The sequence below is a fragment of the Biomphalaria glabrata genome, chromosome 7, assembly GCF_947242115.1.
Source record: "Biomphalaria glabrata chromosome 7, xgBioGlab47.1, whole genome shotgun sequence".
In the NCBI taxonomy this organism is placed as follows: Eukaryota; Metazoa; Mollusca; class Gastropoda; family Planorbidae; genus Biomphalaria; species Biomphalaria glabrata.
Window position 1 is genome coordinate 21561906 of NC_074717.1, and position 15080 is coordinate 21576985.

A 15080-nucleotide genomic window follows, 5' to 3' on the forward strand; every position below is an offset into this window, starting at 1 on the left:
GTCTAAACAGACAGCGTAGATCTTCTTCAATCAGTTGCTTCCATGTCTAAACAGACAGCGTAGATCTTCTTCTTCAATCAGTTGCTTCCATGTCTAAACAGACAGCGTAGATCTTCTTCTTCAATCAGTTGCTTCCATGTCTAAACAGACAGCGTAGATCTTCTTCAATCAGTTGCTTCCATGTCTAAACAGACAGCGTAGATCTTCTTCTTCAATCAGTTGCTTCCATGTCTAAACAGACAGCGTAGATCTTCTTCAATCAGTTGCTTCCATGTCTAAACAGACAGCGTAGATCTTCTTCTTCAATCAGTTGCTTCCATGTCTAAACAGACAGCGTAGATCTTCTTCTTCAATCAGTTGCTTCCATGTCTAAACAGACAGCGTAGATCTTCTTCAATCAGTTGCTTCCATGTCTAAACAGACAGCGTAGATCTTCTTCTTCAATCAGTTGCTTCCATGTCTAAACAGACAGCGTAGATCTTCTTCAATCAGTTGCTTCCATGTCTAAACAGACAGCGTAGATCTTCTTCAATCAGTTGCTTCCATGTCTAAACAGACAGCGTAGATCTTCTTCAATCAGTTGCTTCCATGTCTAAACAGACAGCGTAGATCTTCTTCTTCAATCAGTTGCTTCCATGTCTAAACAGACAGCGTAGATCTTCTTCTTCAATCAGTTGCTTCCATGTCTAAACAGACAGCGTAGATCTTCTTCAATCAGTTGCTTCCATGTCTAAACAGACAGCGTAGATCTTCTTCTTCAATCAGTTGCTTCCATGTCTAAACAGACAGCGTAGATCTTCTTCTTCAATCAGTTGCTTCCATGTCTAAACAGACAGCGTAGATCTTCTTCAATCAGTTGCTTCCATGTCTAAACAGACAGCGTAGATCTTCTTCTTCAATCAGTTGCTTCCATGTCTAAACAGACAGCGTAGATCTTCTTCTTCAATCAGTTGCTTCCATGTCTAAACAGACAGCGTAGATCTTCTTCTTCAATCAGTTGCTTCCATGTCTAAACAGACAGCGTAGATCTTCTTCTTCAATCAGTTGCTTCCATGTCTAAACAGACAGCGTAGATCTTCTTCAATCAGTTGCTTCCATGTCTAAACAGACAGCGTAGATCTTCTTCTTCAATCAGTTGCTTCCATGTCTAAACAGACAGCGTAGATCTTCTTCTTCAATCAGTTGCTTCCATGTCTAAACAGACAGCGTAGATCTTCTTCAATCAGTTGCTTCCATGTCTAAACAGACAGCGTAGATCTTCTTCTTCAATCAGTTGCTTCCATGTCTAAACAGACAGCGTAGATCTTCTTCAATCAGTTGCTTCCATGTCTAAACAGACAGCGTAGATCTTCTTCTTCAATCAGTTGCTTCCATGTCTAAACAGACAGCGTAGATCTTCTTCTTCAATCAGTTGCTTCCATGTCTAAACAGACAGCGTAGATCTTCTTCAATCAGTTGCTTCCATGTCTAAACAGACAGCGTAGATCTTCTTCAATCAGTTGCTTCCATGTCTAAACAGACAGCGTAGATCTTCTTCAATCAGTTGCTTCCATGTCTAAACAGACAGCGTAGATCTTCTTCAATCAGTTGCTTCCATGTCTAAACAGACAGCGTAGATCTTCTTCTTCAATCAGTTGCTTCCATGTCTAAACAGACAGCGTAGATCTTCTTCTTCAATCAGTTGCTTCCATGTCTAAACAGACAGCGTAGATCTTCTTCAATCAGTTGCTTCCATGTCTAAACAGACAGCGTAGATCTTCTTCTTCAATCAGTTGCTTCCATGTCTAAACAGACAGCGTAGATCTTCTTCTTCAATCAGTTGCTTCCATGTCTAAACAGACAGCGTAGATCTTCTTCTTCAATCAGTTGCTTCCATGTCTAAACAGACAGCGTAGATATTCTTCTTCAATCAGTTGCTTCCATGTCTAAACAGACAGCGTAGATCTTCTTCAATCAGTTGCTTCCATGTCTAAACAGACAGCGTAGATCTTCTTCAATCAGTTGCTTCCATGTCTAAACAGACAGCGTAGATCTTCTTCTTCAATCAGTTGCTTCCATGTCTAAACAGACAGCGTAGATCTTCTTCAACCAGTTGCTTCCATGTCTAAACAGACAGCGTAGATCTTCTTCAATCAGTTGCTTCCATGTCTAAACAGACAGCGTAGATCTTCTTCTTCAATCAGTTGCTTCCATGTCTAAACAGACAGCGTAGATCTTCTTCTTCAATCAGTTGCTTCCATGTCTAAACAGACAGCGTAGATCTTCTTCAATCAGTTGCTTCCATGTCTAAACAGACAGCGTAGATCTTCTTCTTCAATCAGTTGCTTCCATGTCTAAACAGACAGCGTAGATCTTCTTCTTCAATCAGTTGCTTCCATGTCTAAACAGACAGCGTAGATCTTCTTCAATCAGTTGCTTCCATGTCTAAACAGACAGCGTAGATCTTCTTCTTCAATCAGTTGCTTCCATGTCTAAACAGACAGCGTAGATCTTCTTCTTCAATCAGTTGCTTCCATGTCTAAACAGACAGCGTAGATCTTCTTCTTCAATCAGTTGCTTCCATGTCTAAACAGACAGCGTAGATCTTCTTCAATCAGTTGCTTCCATGTCTAAACAGTTCCGACTACATCCAAGACATTTTCCAGATAAAAAAAAAAAGTGGTTCTCAGAGTGTTGATTGACTGCCAAGCGTTTTGAACTCATTGGAACGAAATTATTTTCTAATTTATTTTTCTCTATTTCCTATGGAATGTTATTGAATTGTAAATCTAGATATCTATTTTTAAACTGTGAACATTCAACGTTTGAATATTTGATAGTTTAATGATATTTAAGTGTCCGCAAATCATCTTTTGTGTATTCTTTTTTTTGTTTTGGGTTGAACATCAAATTATTTAGATCTTTTTTTTTTTAAACTCAAGAATGAACTTGACAATAGAAGACATGGACATAATTAATCCCTAGTTTCAAATTTCCGTCCGTATCTTTATAAAATCATGAATCCTGAGGCGCTGTGCCATTTTCCCTCCAGACGTCCTCATGTTGCGCTGCACAAGTTACCTTTGAGACATGCAGTGGGTTTCAAGGCGAAGTTCACATGCTGTATACGCCCAACGTAATTGTCTGTCGTAAAAACATTAGACTCAAAGCCGAATTTAGCTGTTCAGAAATACTAGATATTTGTAAGACTTTTTTTTATAGACTCTGGTGTCACAACCACAAAAGTGCAACCTATCGACTGGTTCAAATTACTTGTCCTGTTTCCAGACTTTAGCGCTAGTGACATGTTCTTGTATGACGTAGTGTAAATATACATTCAACGTACTGGAATCACGGACAGGCGCTAATCTTTAGTCTGAATTTTAAACCACTTAGACAGACAAGTTCAGAATCTAGACAGACAAATTTTGTGGAAATCGATATTTTATTGCATTGACCAAGGCCTCATTGTAAAGTTATTTAAAAAATATATTTACATACACAGTTAAATCCGTGGAACAGTTACAGCATTTTAAGTAACAAACATACCGACAGACGCAAAATTAGCAAACGCAAAATAGAACATAAAATACATTTAAAATAAAAAAAAAAAACAAGAATGAAAAGGAACTCTAGGCGTACCCCCGTGGGCACGTCGTACTTACGAGTTACACAAAGGGTGACACCTAGATTGCATGAACTGTTCCGGGTAATTGACATCAAATACAACTATTGAATAAAAAGACCTGCTATTTTTTTTTAAATGTAGCTCTGCACACGCTACATATATCCCATTAACATACCGACTTGGTTTCGGATATGTCATATATATTATATTTGCATCTTGGGGCTGTGTGCGAGTAAAATATTATTAAATATTTTAAAAAAATGGTATGCACTATTTACATAAATTAAGCATTTTTTTAATCCTAAGAGTAATCTTTAAGTGGACTCAAGTAGTATTAGCATTTATACCTACAAGCTGATGGTGATAGTTATCTTGATTTCTAAATAGCTTATTTATTTACTGAAAAAAAAAAGACATGTTAAAGTGACCAGTGTTCTGTATACAATTTACTTACTTAATTCTAAATGTTCGCTTTCGGAAAATCAAAAGTTACCTTTGCGCCTAAATTTGGCGAATATTTAAATTGTGTGTGTAGCGTCACTTCGTAATTAGTTGTTTTTAAAGTCCTGATCCTTGCAGCGTAGCTTCCAACAAAAGACCAGTGGGAGGCCAAATTGTTGTAGGCAGGAACGACAAAAAAACAAAAAAAAATAATTGGCCACGGCACGCAGTAGAAAAGAAAAGTTCCCTTTTCAGACCTTGTGGTCTATAGTGCCCCACGGTTACCGCTCAGCCTCCACGGCAAGCATTACCACAAAAAAAAAAAAAAAAAAAAATCAATCATCAAGTCTAATAACTCGATCTTTTTTTTGGCAGAGGGTTTGAGGGGCAGAATAAAACCGCGACACGGGTCTGATATGGCCCTCGGGTCGTAGTTTTGGCATCACTGTTATTTGTTAACAGAAATAGTTTCACCAGCGCAGAACCCAAAGCTATGTGAGCAGTTCGCCACGCGCTAAGATTTTCTAACGCATCGCCCTAGAGCAGTGTTTCCCAAAGTGTGGAATGCGTACCTCCCGGAGGCGAGAGGAGTTTGGCGTGGGTATGCGTTGCACCTCATTAACTAAGCTGATGTTTTAAAATTATAATAAAACTATGATTGTTATTTAAACAAATCTTTTTTTTTAATTGGAAAAAAAATAGGGGGGGGGGGGCGAAGCAACGAGGCTACTTATTGTTATAAAAATTATAGAAGGGTTACGGATATGTCAAAAGTTTGAGAACCACTGCCCTAAAGTAGGCACTATCCGGTGTCAATGTAGAATATCTAAACTCGCCATCTTTGTCCGACTTACAAAAAAAAAGAAAAAAAAAAACGATGTACTTATCTTTACCATTTTTTTAAAACCTTTTTTTTTTCCTCCGGTGTAAAATTTATGTAAGTGGTTGTGGAGATAGGTTTCTACCCAGCAGACGACTCTGTAAGGTGAGCAGACGACGTTGAAAGGTGAGCAGACGATGTGTAACGTAATCGCCCGCTGTTTTGGGTTGTCGATACCGACCGCGCATGACACGTAATATCCCCGTTGATGTCTGCTATCACCTACAGATGACATTTTTATTGTTTCCATGTTCCTGGAGAGTTTTATCTCCCCTTTATTTATCTCAACATTTTGAGATACCAATACCTCCCCCCCCCCTTTTTTTTGTGTTTGTCCTCTTTAAGTTATTTAAAAAATAAACACCACCAACCTATTAGTTGAGAAAAGTGGAAAGGGAGAAGTAACTGTTTTTTTTTTAAAGATATTTCTTCAGCATTAGTGTTGTCTTCCTTGATATTGTTTGAATGAACATTGATGACATGGGACATAAGTATTTCTAAGAGATTCTAATCACGTTACTTCACCTATTGAAGCCACATTACAATAAAATATTAGAGGCTCAAAGGCGTCAGTAGAATGTTACTGACAATTCATCACTTCACTGGAACCACACTTGCAATCATCATCATCATCATCAAACTCCATTTGAGTGAGGGCTTGAGAGGCTCAAATCCTCTCTTGCAAAAACCCTGGACAAAAACCCTGCTGTCATGCGCTCCCAGACTCCACGGGCTTTTTGGGACTTTTCCCAGCACTCCAACTTGCAAAGTTTTTAAAAGTTTACAGATTTAAGAAATTTGAAGATTTCATACATTTTCCTTCGATCTTTGATACCTACTACCATGATAAGCAAACTACGGGCCGCGGGCCAAAGAAAATCTTAACCGGACCGCTGCAAGAAAGCAGACTTTCACCAGGATTAATTAATTGAACTTTTAATAAAAATTGATCTCAAACAATTCTTTCTAATGTTCCAAAAGTGAGTTCATGTGGAAATCTAGTTTTCCCAAATATCTCGTGCTCAGAGAATGTCTACTTTATGTAACGTTCGCATGTTCATCTCGTTGTGAGCAGTTTTTAATCATGAAGCATAGAATAAGTCAATAAGTGCGTGTCAGAAATAGATTCATGAAATAAAATCTCAGTCTCCTCTTCAGAATAACTACGTGCCAGTTTGAACCAGATGATGACGCACAGCTAACAAAATATTTTGTCCCGCCAAATTTTTGCTTTCAAGTTCTTGTCCCTCTCCTAAAAAAAAACGTTTTTACATCGCTGGTTACTGTACTCCGACTAATAGTTGACTAAATCAGTGTTTCCCAAACTGTGTTCCACGGAACCCTAGTGTTCCGCAAGGCCCTGAGTAGGTGTTCCACGGAACCCAAGTGTTCCGCAAGGCCCTGAGTAGGTGTTCCACGGAACCCAAGTGTTCCGCAAGGCCCTGAGTAGGTGTTCCACGGAACCCAAGTGTTCCGCAAGGCCCTGAGTAGGTGTTCCACGGAACCCAAGTGTTCCGCAAGGCCTGAGTAGGTAGAAATTCCAGTAGAAATACTGGAATAATGAACTAGTAGGCCACCACGTGAATTAATGTTTCTATACAGAAATAAGTAAAGTGTTCGTTCAATACTCAAAATGTGCGAAGTGTTCCTTTAAGGACAAAGTTTGGGAACCACTGGACTAAATGAGTGTCAACAACAGCAAGCGATCTTGTCTTGACTTCCTGGTGTTTGTCTTACTGCCTTGGTGTTGCTTTGGTGTTGCTTTGGTGTTGCTTTGGTGTTGCTTTGGTGTTGCTTTGGTGTTGTTTTGGTGTTGCTTTGGTGTTGTTTTGGTGTTGCTTTGGTGTTGCTTTGGTGTTGTTTTGGTGTTGCTTTGGTGTTGTTTTGGTGTTGCTTTGGTGTTGTTTTGGTGTTGTTTTGGTGTTGCTTTGGTGTTGCCTTGGTGTTGCTTTGGTGTTGCTTTGGTGTTGCTTTGGTGTTGCTTTGGTGTTGTTTTGGTGTTGCTTTGGTGTTGTTTTGGTGTTGCTTTGGTGTTGCCTTGGTGTTGCTTTGGTGTTGCTTTGGTGTTGCTTTGGTGTTGTTTTGGTGTTGCTTTGGTGTTGCTTTGGTGTTGCTTTGGTGTTGTTTTGGTGTTGCTTTGGTGTTGCTTGGTGTTGCTTTGGTGTTGCTTTGGTGTTGTTTTGGTGTTGCTTTGGTGTTGCTTTGGTGTTGCTTTGGTGTTGCTTTGGTGTTGCTTTGGTGTTGTTTTGGTGTTGCTTTGGTGTTGTTATTATTGTTACCTTACGATTTGTGACATGTCACTTTGGCGTGAACCTGCCCCCCTGAACTCGACTGTATCGTGTTCTACCACCTACACCACCAAGCGACATGGTTTTAAGACAATCCGATTGTTATTTCATTATCAACTCTGTGACATGTCACTTTGGCGTGAACCTGCCCCCTGAACTCGACAGTATCGTGTTCTACCACCTACACCACCAAGCGACATGGTTTTAAGACAATCCGATTGTTATTTCATTATCAACTCTATGACGTGGCGTCTTTGTTTCCGGTATCCGTATTCTACATGTTTACCTGGAGACGATGTTTCTTAAGGACTGGACCCGGACATCAGGGATATTAGGGTAACTACAAGATAGTCGGATGTGCTTTGTTTGGTTAGAGTTAGAGGTGCTTTGTTTGGTTAGAGTTAGAGGTGCTTTGTTTGGTTAGAGTTAGAGGTGCTTTGTTTGGTTAGAGTTAGAGGTGCTTTGTTGAAACGAGTTGTTTTATTCAAAAGAAGTTCTTTTACTCTCTCATTCCCTCTTTCTCTCTCTGAAGACATTGAATCTAACTCTGATTATTATCTCTTAAAAGTTTTGTTTGCAAATGCTCCTCAGAGTGGGGTGCCATCCAACGCCATTCTCATCAAAGTTTTGTAAGGCATTTTTTTTGTTATTTCATAACAATAAGTGAATAAGTTGTATACCCAAGTTAACCTAAGACAATTGTATACCCAAGACAATTGTATACCTAAGACTGTTGTATACCTAAGACTGTTGTATACCTAAGACTGTTGTATATCTAAGACTGGGAAAAGTGAAAATCCAGGAGAATGTCAAGTCAATAGCTTTGTTATGAAAGGCATGACAGTGTCATGTAGACACACACACATAATATATATATATATATATATATATATATATATATATATATATATATATATATATATATATATATATATATATATAGTGTTACAAATGAACAGTGATAGGTAGAGGTCAACGTATGACCCCGGCGAGATGACACAGCAGCGAGTGTTCTCTGAAATCTACATGTAAAAACAAAGACAGGATGTGACGTGTCCTCACGTGTTGTTCCAGGGGACGAACAGATCTAAGTAGGGGGACAGTTACTAATCAATAGTGACAGATAGAGGTCACAACTTGTGACCCCGTCAAGATGACACTGCAGCCGATGTTTTCTGGAATCTACATGTATAAACAAAGACAGGATGTGACGTTTCCTCACGTGTTATTCCAGAGGATACTAGCCGTGTTTGTGCAACTTTGGACAAGCGATTAGGGACTCTATATAAGCCAGAGAGTTAATGTGAAAGTCAGTCGTATGGAGTCGTGAGTGAGCCGTTACAGTCGATACAGACTATGTAAGACGTGTGCGGCTCTGTGGAAGAGAAATGTGTACGACTCGGTGCAAGTTAACTAGGGTAGAGTTAACTGGAGTGGACTACTGTCGTTAAAGTCTATACAGCGAACTACAGTGGACTTGAGCCGTTACAGTCGATACAGTCGATGTAAGACGTGTGCGGCTCTGATTTGGTAGACTTGAGTGCGACTTGGTTCAGCTTTAGGAGACCTGGAGCGACACTGGGAAGTGTGTCGTTGGTCTGTTCTGTGGAATACGGCTCGATGCAAGTTGAGAAGAGATGAATTGCAACGAAGTGAAGAGATGAATTGCAACGAAGTATAGCTAACTGTAAACTGACAGATATTGTACAGTCTTCTACGCTACATGTTACAGTGACGAATTGTTAGAGTTAATAGTCATTAAAGTTATATGAAACTGAAAGTTTAGTCGTCAAGTTCTTTACAGTGTTTTTATTTGTGTGCCTACTAATACTTCTAGCCAGAAGATTCAGAAATACGTAACAATATATATACAGAGAGAGAGAAAGAGGGAGAGAAAGAGGGAGAGAGAGAGGGACATAAAAAAAAGTAAAACAAAAAAGAAAGCTTTGAACTGAGTGTTACGGATAAATAGCGAGACACAGAGAGAGACACACACAGAGACACAGAGAGAGAGACAAACAGAGACACAGAGAGAGAGAGACACACAGAGACACACAGAGAGAGAGACACAGAGACAGACACACAGAGAGAGAGACACAGAGACAGACACAGAGAGAGAGACACAGAGACAGACACACAGAGAGACACACAGACAGACAGAGAGAGAGAGAGACACAGAGACGGAGAAAAAAAAAGAGAGACTAAATAGAGAAATATGAAAAAGAGAGTAAGACTCCTGGAAATGGAATGGAGAAAAAAATTAAAGAAAAAAGAATAGAGAACATGAGAGAGAGAGAGAGAGAGGGGAGGGGAGGGGGAGAGTCCACTGGACAGATGTTATCACTCTTCCAAACACTAGAAGGCAGTAAAGTGATAATAACGACTATGGGGGATGTTTGTTAATTCTTGAGCACCTCAAGCAGTGCATGTTTACGGTGTCACTGCTCACGCGGAGACGAACAGTGCGCCCTGTCGCCATGCACCCCATTCGTCTCACCCTGCACCCGCGTGTCTGACGCCTTCAAGCTCCCCACAACATTCAGTGACGTCCAAGTTAGCGATTACATCAAGTTGATTGTGACATTGACGTCAAGGGTTCTCAACATGGTCAACTTATCTATCTATCTATCTATCTATCTATCTATCTATCTATCTATCTATCTATCTATCTATCTATCTATCTATCTATCTATCTATCTATCTATCTATCTATCTATCTATCTATCTGTCTGTCTGTCTATCTATCTATCTATCTTTATCTATCTATCTATCTATCTATCTATCTATCTATCTATCTATCTATCTATCTATCTATCTATCTATCTATCTATCTATCTATCTATCTATCTATCTATCTATCTATCTATCTATCTGTATGTCCCTCTGTCCATTTGTCTTTCTACCTTTCTTTGTCTGTTTGTCTGTCACAGTTTCTTTGCTTCCGTACATCTAACTACAGTGCTACTTCCTCTCTTGTCTGCTGGATGTAGCAATGAACTTTCACCTCCTTGTAACGAATTTTGTTTTCTCTTCTGCACAGGGAGACTATGGAATCTCTGCTCCATAACCACTCCTATGCCAGGTCACCCCTCAGAGCTTTTTCAGAGGCAGAGTTTGAAGAAGCCATCAAAAATCGTGATAACAAAGGTGAGTACTCATATTTGATCAGAGTAACTTTTAAATGTGTGTATATATAGTTTGTGAGAAGACCGGGAAGAGCTGGGACACCATCAAAAAGCTAGCAAGAGACCGTGGAGAGTGGCGTGTTTTTTGTCGAGGCCCTATGTTCCATGAGGAACTCAAAGGAGTGATGATGATGATATATAGTTTGTAAGAGTAACTTTGAAATGTGAGTAAATATATATATATATATATATATATATATATATATATATATATATATATATATATATATATATAGTTTGACACGTGAGTACACATAGTTTTTAAGAGTAACTTTGAATTTCAATTAGCAAGCATCCATTCATTGTTCTGGTGTCGGTAAAATTTTTAGAAGCAAATGGACTTTAGACAAATGATAAAATGTATAAGTCCGTTGAATATGGGGGGAGGGGATAATTGGGGTAAGTGCCCGGGGGGGGGGTAAAATTGAGCCTGTCATTTTGTTTACAATCGAGATAGATCCTCCCTTTGTGATGGCCCTAAAATGGGGGTCTCGTTGCATCAATACAGCTCATATTTCCTTCATTCTTTGTTTTCCTCAACTTCCAAATCTCTTATTCTCTTCTCCATTCCTTTCTCTTACTCTTACTATCTCTTTTAGTTTCTCTCCCTAGCCAAGTTGTCAATACAGTGTCAGACATTACCTCGCCTCGAGTGTCGAAACTGTAGTTTGACACGATCAACGATCTTTATCAAAGGTACAGACATTAAGATGATGTTCCAGGAGTTATCGTTTGTGAATTCCACCCCCACCTACCCCCCCCCCACACACAAAAGCACACCTATGTCCCTTACCCAACCCTTCTCTTTTTCTTTGGGCATTTTAAAATCTTGATAACTGAGTTTTGCTAAAACATTTGTATGTCACCGTTTGCTATGTTTCTTGGGCTATGTGTGTCTTGGTTTATCTGACACCTCATAAAATAAATTTGTATTAATGTCACTTTTTTTTTCTGCTCTTAAAATACATCTTGTCTATGTTTTTTTTTCACAGACCACGCTGCTGCCCTGAGTTTGCTGTACAGCTGGAGAATGCAGTCGGCGTCTCTGTTGCCAGGGCAACCGCCCATGCTCGGCCCGTCGCCCTACGCTGTTTATGGGAATTTTCTATCCCACGCGTACCGAGGTGCGGACTCAGCCTCCAGCGCCGCGGCGGCATCGGACATGCGTGCCAGTACCGCCATGATGAATGACGTATTGTTGCGTAGCTCCTTCTACAAGCAGACGGTAACGTCGTCGATTGCCGCGGCGTACCAGAGGGGGCTGTACCGGTACCACCCGTACTTGGCTCCTGACAGGGTAAGGTCGCCAGACACTTAGTCTCAGCTGACCAACCAAAGAAAATGTTTCACAAATAAAAATGAAAGCACCCCGTGTCCGGCTTCTACGCACCACTATCAAAGCTGAAATTTGTACAATGCTTCTGTTGTAGATGTGATAACAGATCACCTACTACAAGATGTGCAGATGAAGATTCCTGCAGACGTTGGCATCACGTACTAATGAAAATCAAGTGTTTTCCAACGTCAGAGAACCAAATGCTCAATGGTCAACAAGCTAGTTCTCAATTGATGGGTATGAAGCTTCAAAGACAAGTCTGTAAATAACTTGACATGAGCGCTGGACGGAACACAGCCTTCCTCCACTACTTATGAGACTTTGGTTCAGAAATAATGGACGAGTGTCTATAGATAGCTTGTGTTCATTCAAGAGGCGCTACTCTTTTATTAAAGTCTGGACATGAATTACGGGAAAATAGTCATGTGGAACACTTTTTGTTCATGTTCCCCGGCATCCAGTGAATAGCAAATAGTCTAGAACTCTATTTGATGAGTTACTGTGACATTAAAAGTGATCTCTGATGTTAAGATATATCAAAAAGAGATATTGACTAAAGGTGTCAAAAGATCACCAAGACTTTGGGTACATTGACATGTGATGCTATAATTCAATTCTACATATAGGACAAGGTCGTATCTCTAATAACCTTATAACTTCATTGAATACGGATGTACACAACAAATTTACGGTCCTTGTAATGTCTCATTGCTTGAACAGACATCTGTGCGGGACCTCGCAGAAGACCAAACTGAAGCAAGGTCTAAAAACAGACACTGTTATATATAAAGAAATATCTTATTTATTGAACGGCCTCACTGTAATGACGTCATTGTAAAAAAATATTTTATTTAATGTTAGAGAGTATTTGTTTACGTACATCGGCACTTATTTTTAAATCATTATATTTTTAAAAAATGTAGTAGATCTAGTTCTAGTTCTTGGAATGTATGTCACAGTGTGAGTATGTGGTTTAGTTGATCAACTTTATATGCTGTGTATGTCTAGTTCTTGGAATGTATGTCACAGTGTGAGTATGTGGTTTAGTTGATCAACTTTATATGCTGTGTATGTCTAGTTCTTGGAGTGTATGTCACAGTGTGAGTATGTGGTTTAGTTGATCAACTTTATATGCTGTGTATGTCTAGTTCTTGGAGTGTATGTCACAGTGTGAGTATGTGGTTTAGTTGATCAACTTTATATGCTGTGTATGTCTAGTTCTTGGAGTGTATGTCACAGTGTGAGTATGTGGTTTAGTTGATCAACTTTATATGCTGTGTATGTCTAGTTCTTGGAGTGTATGTCACAGTGTGAGTATGTGGTTTAGTTGATCAACTTTATATGCTGTGTATGTCTAGTTCTTGGAGTGTATGTCACAGTGTGAGTATGTGGTTTAGTTGATCAACTTTATATGCTGTGTATGTCTAGTTCTTGGAGTGTATGTCACAGTGTGAGTATGTGGTTTAGTTGATCAACTTTATATGCTGTGTATGTCTAGTTCTTGGAGTGTATGTCACAGTGTGAGTATGTGGTTTAGTTGATCAACTTTATATGCTGTGTATGTCTAGTTCTTGGAGTGTATGTCACAGTGTGAGTATGTGGTTTAGTTGATCAACTTTATATGCTGTGTATGTCTAGTTCTTGGAGTGTATGTCACAGTGTGAGTATGTGGTTTAGTTGATCAACTTTATATGCTGTGTATGTCTAGTTCTTGGAATGTATGTCACAGTGTGAGTATGTGGTTTAGTTGATCAACTTTATATGCTGTGTATGTCTAGTTCTTGGAGTGTATGTCACAGTGTGAGTATGTGGTTTAGTTGGTCAACTTTATATGCTGTGTATGTCTAGTTCTAATCGTAAGATTTCATATGTCTTAGCAAATTGTTTCAAGAACATAACTTTTAAAAGGCGGTGGAGACCTGTTTCTCTTATTATGACTGTGATACCCAGAAAGCTAATCAGATCATCTTGGGATCGGTGTTCCGGTTCGATACTAAGTCTGGTTAGATGTCTTTTTGTTAACTGTAATAGTACAGACATTTTTTTCCCTTAATGTATAAGGAATCCCCATGATTATTTAGTATTCAGTGAAACATAAAAATGATATTCATCATAATACATTAAAAATACATATTTTCAGAAATTTGTGAAGCATAGTTGACTCGAAGAGTTTAAACAGTATCTGGCAATAATTGAACAGGAATTATAGTTTTTCTTCCGAAACCATTATTGTGTGATTTCCGACATGTAAATAAGTCAACTGATATAGTTTATAACTAATCGAATGGAACATACAGTCCGAATGGAAAAGCCTCTAGCTTGAATGTGAGCTAAAAACCAAAATACAGCAATTAAATTGTTTGCAGGCACAATGGTTGTTTTAAATTGAAACATACTTCTGTTTCCAATAGCTCCTTATAGTTATGACATTCACGACACACTGTGTAATTGGTTATGGAATTCTTGAAATAAAAATAAAAAGGTCAAGACTATGCTAATTAGCTGAGAACTACTTTACAAGCCTTTTGATTAGGAAGATTGCCTCCCCCAATTTGAATCAGAGCTTGACTATGGAGGTCGCAATTAAAGAAGAATAGACTAGAAGAAAAAACAAACAAGTCTGAACCTAGCAGACGTGACCCTTAGGCTTGTCCGGCCAACAGAAGTCATCTCTCGTGTTTATTCAGAGAGAGAGAGAGAGAGAGAGAGAGAGAGCAGATCTGTTATCTCGTCCAATGTCTATCTATCTGACTGGGTGGAGAATGTGTTTACATCATTATTTGTACATAAAGGTGTGTTTATATGTGTGTGCGTGAGTGCGAGGGTAAATAAACGTAAAAAAAATAGCGTGTGTGTATGTGTTGTGTGTGTGTGTATATATATATCAAGATATATCTATCTGTACTTAATAATAAAGTATAATGTTCTAGTATTATTTAGGCTTTTGACAATGTGAGAACTAGTCTTGATACCCCCCCCTTTTCATGTTTTGTTTTCTCATGCCCCCCTCTCCTCCTCGTACATGTAGCGGTTCTCACACCAGTTTGTTTAGAAGTTGACAAAGAAATCTTTTCAATGTGAAATAAATGGTGTGTAGTTTACCACCGGCATTAACCTTTGACTTTTGTTATCTTGTTAATGTTTTATATATGGTGTTGATGTGTTCATATGATGTTGATGTGCTTACATAGTGTTGATGTGTTTATATGTGTTGTTATCTTGTGTTCATATGGTGTTGTGTTGTATTTTTAAAAATCTTATGTACTTATATGATATTCTTGTCTTCCTATAGTTTTGTTACGGTTTTTCAAATTTTTTTTTATTATAAAAACTCAGTAAACGG

General features: G+C 38.8%; 1 protein-coding gene across 1 annotated transcript in view; it reads left to right on the plus strand.

Annotated features, from left to right (window-relative positions):
* The window catches only part of LOC106070137 (T-box transcription factor TBX20-like), an 85208-nt gene extending 70357 nt beyond the window's left edge, over window positions 1-14851 (plus strand). Inside the window, exons 8-9 of the mRNA XM_056035371.1 lie at window positions 10257-10363; window positions 11394-14851. Of these exons, the coding sequence (XP_055891346.1) occupies window positions 10257-10363; window positions 11394-11719 (433 nt within the window). The 3' untranslated portion in view covers window positions 11720-14851. The remainder of the gene's footprint in view (window positions 1-10256; window positions 10364-11393) is intronic.
* The last annotated feature ends 229 nt before the right edge of the window (window positions 14852-15080 follow it).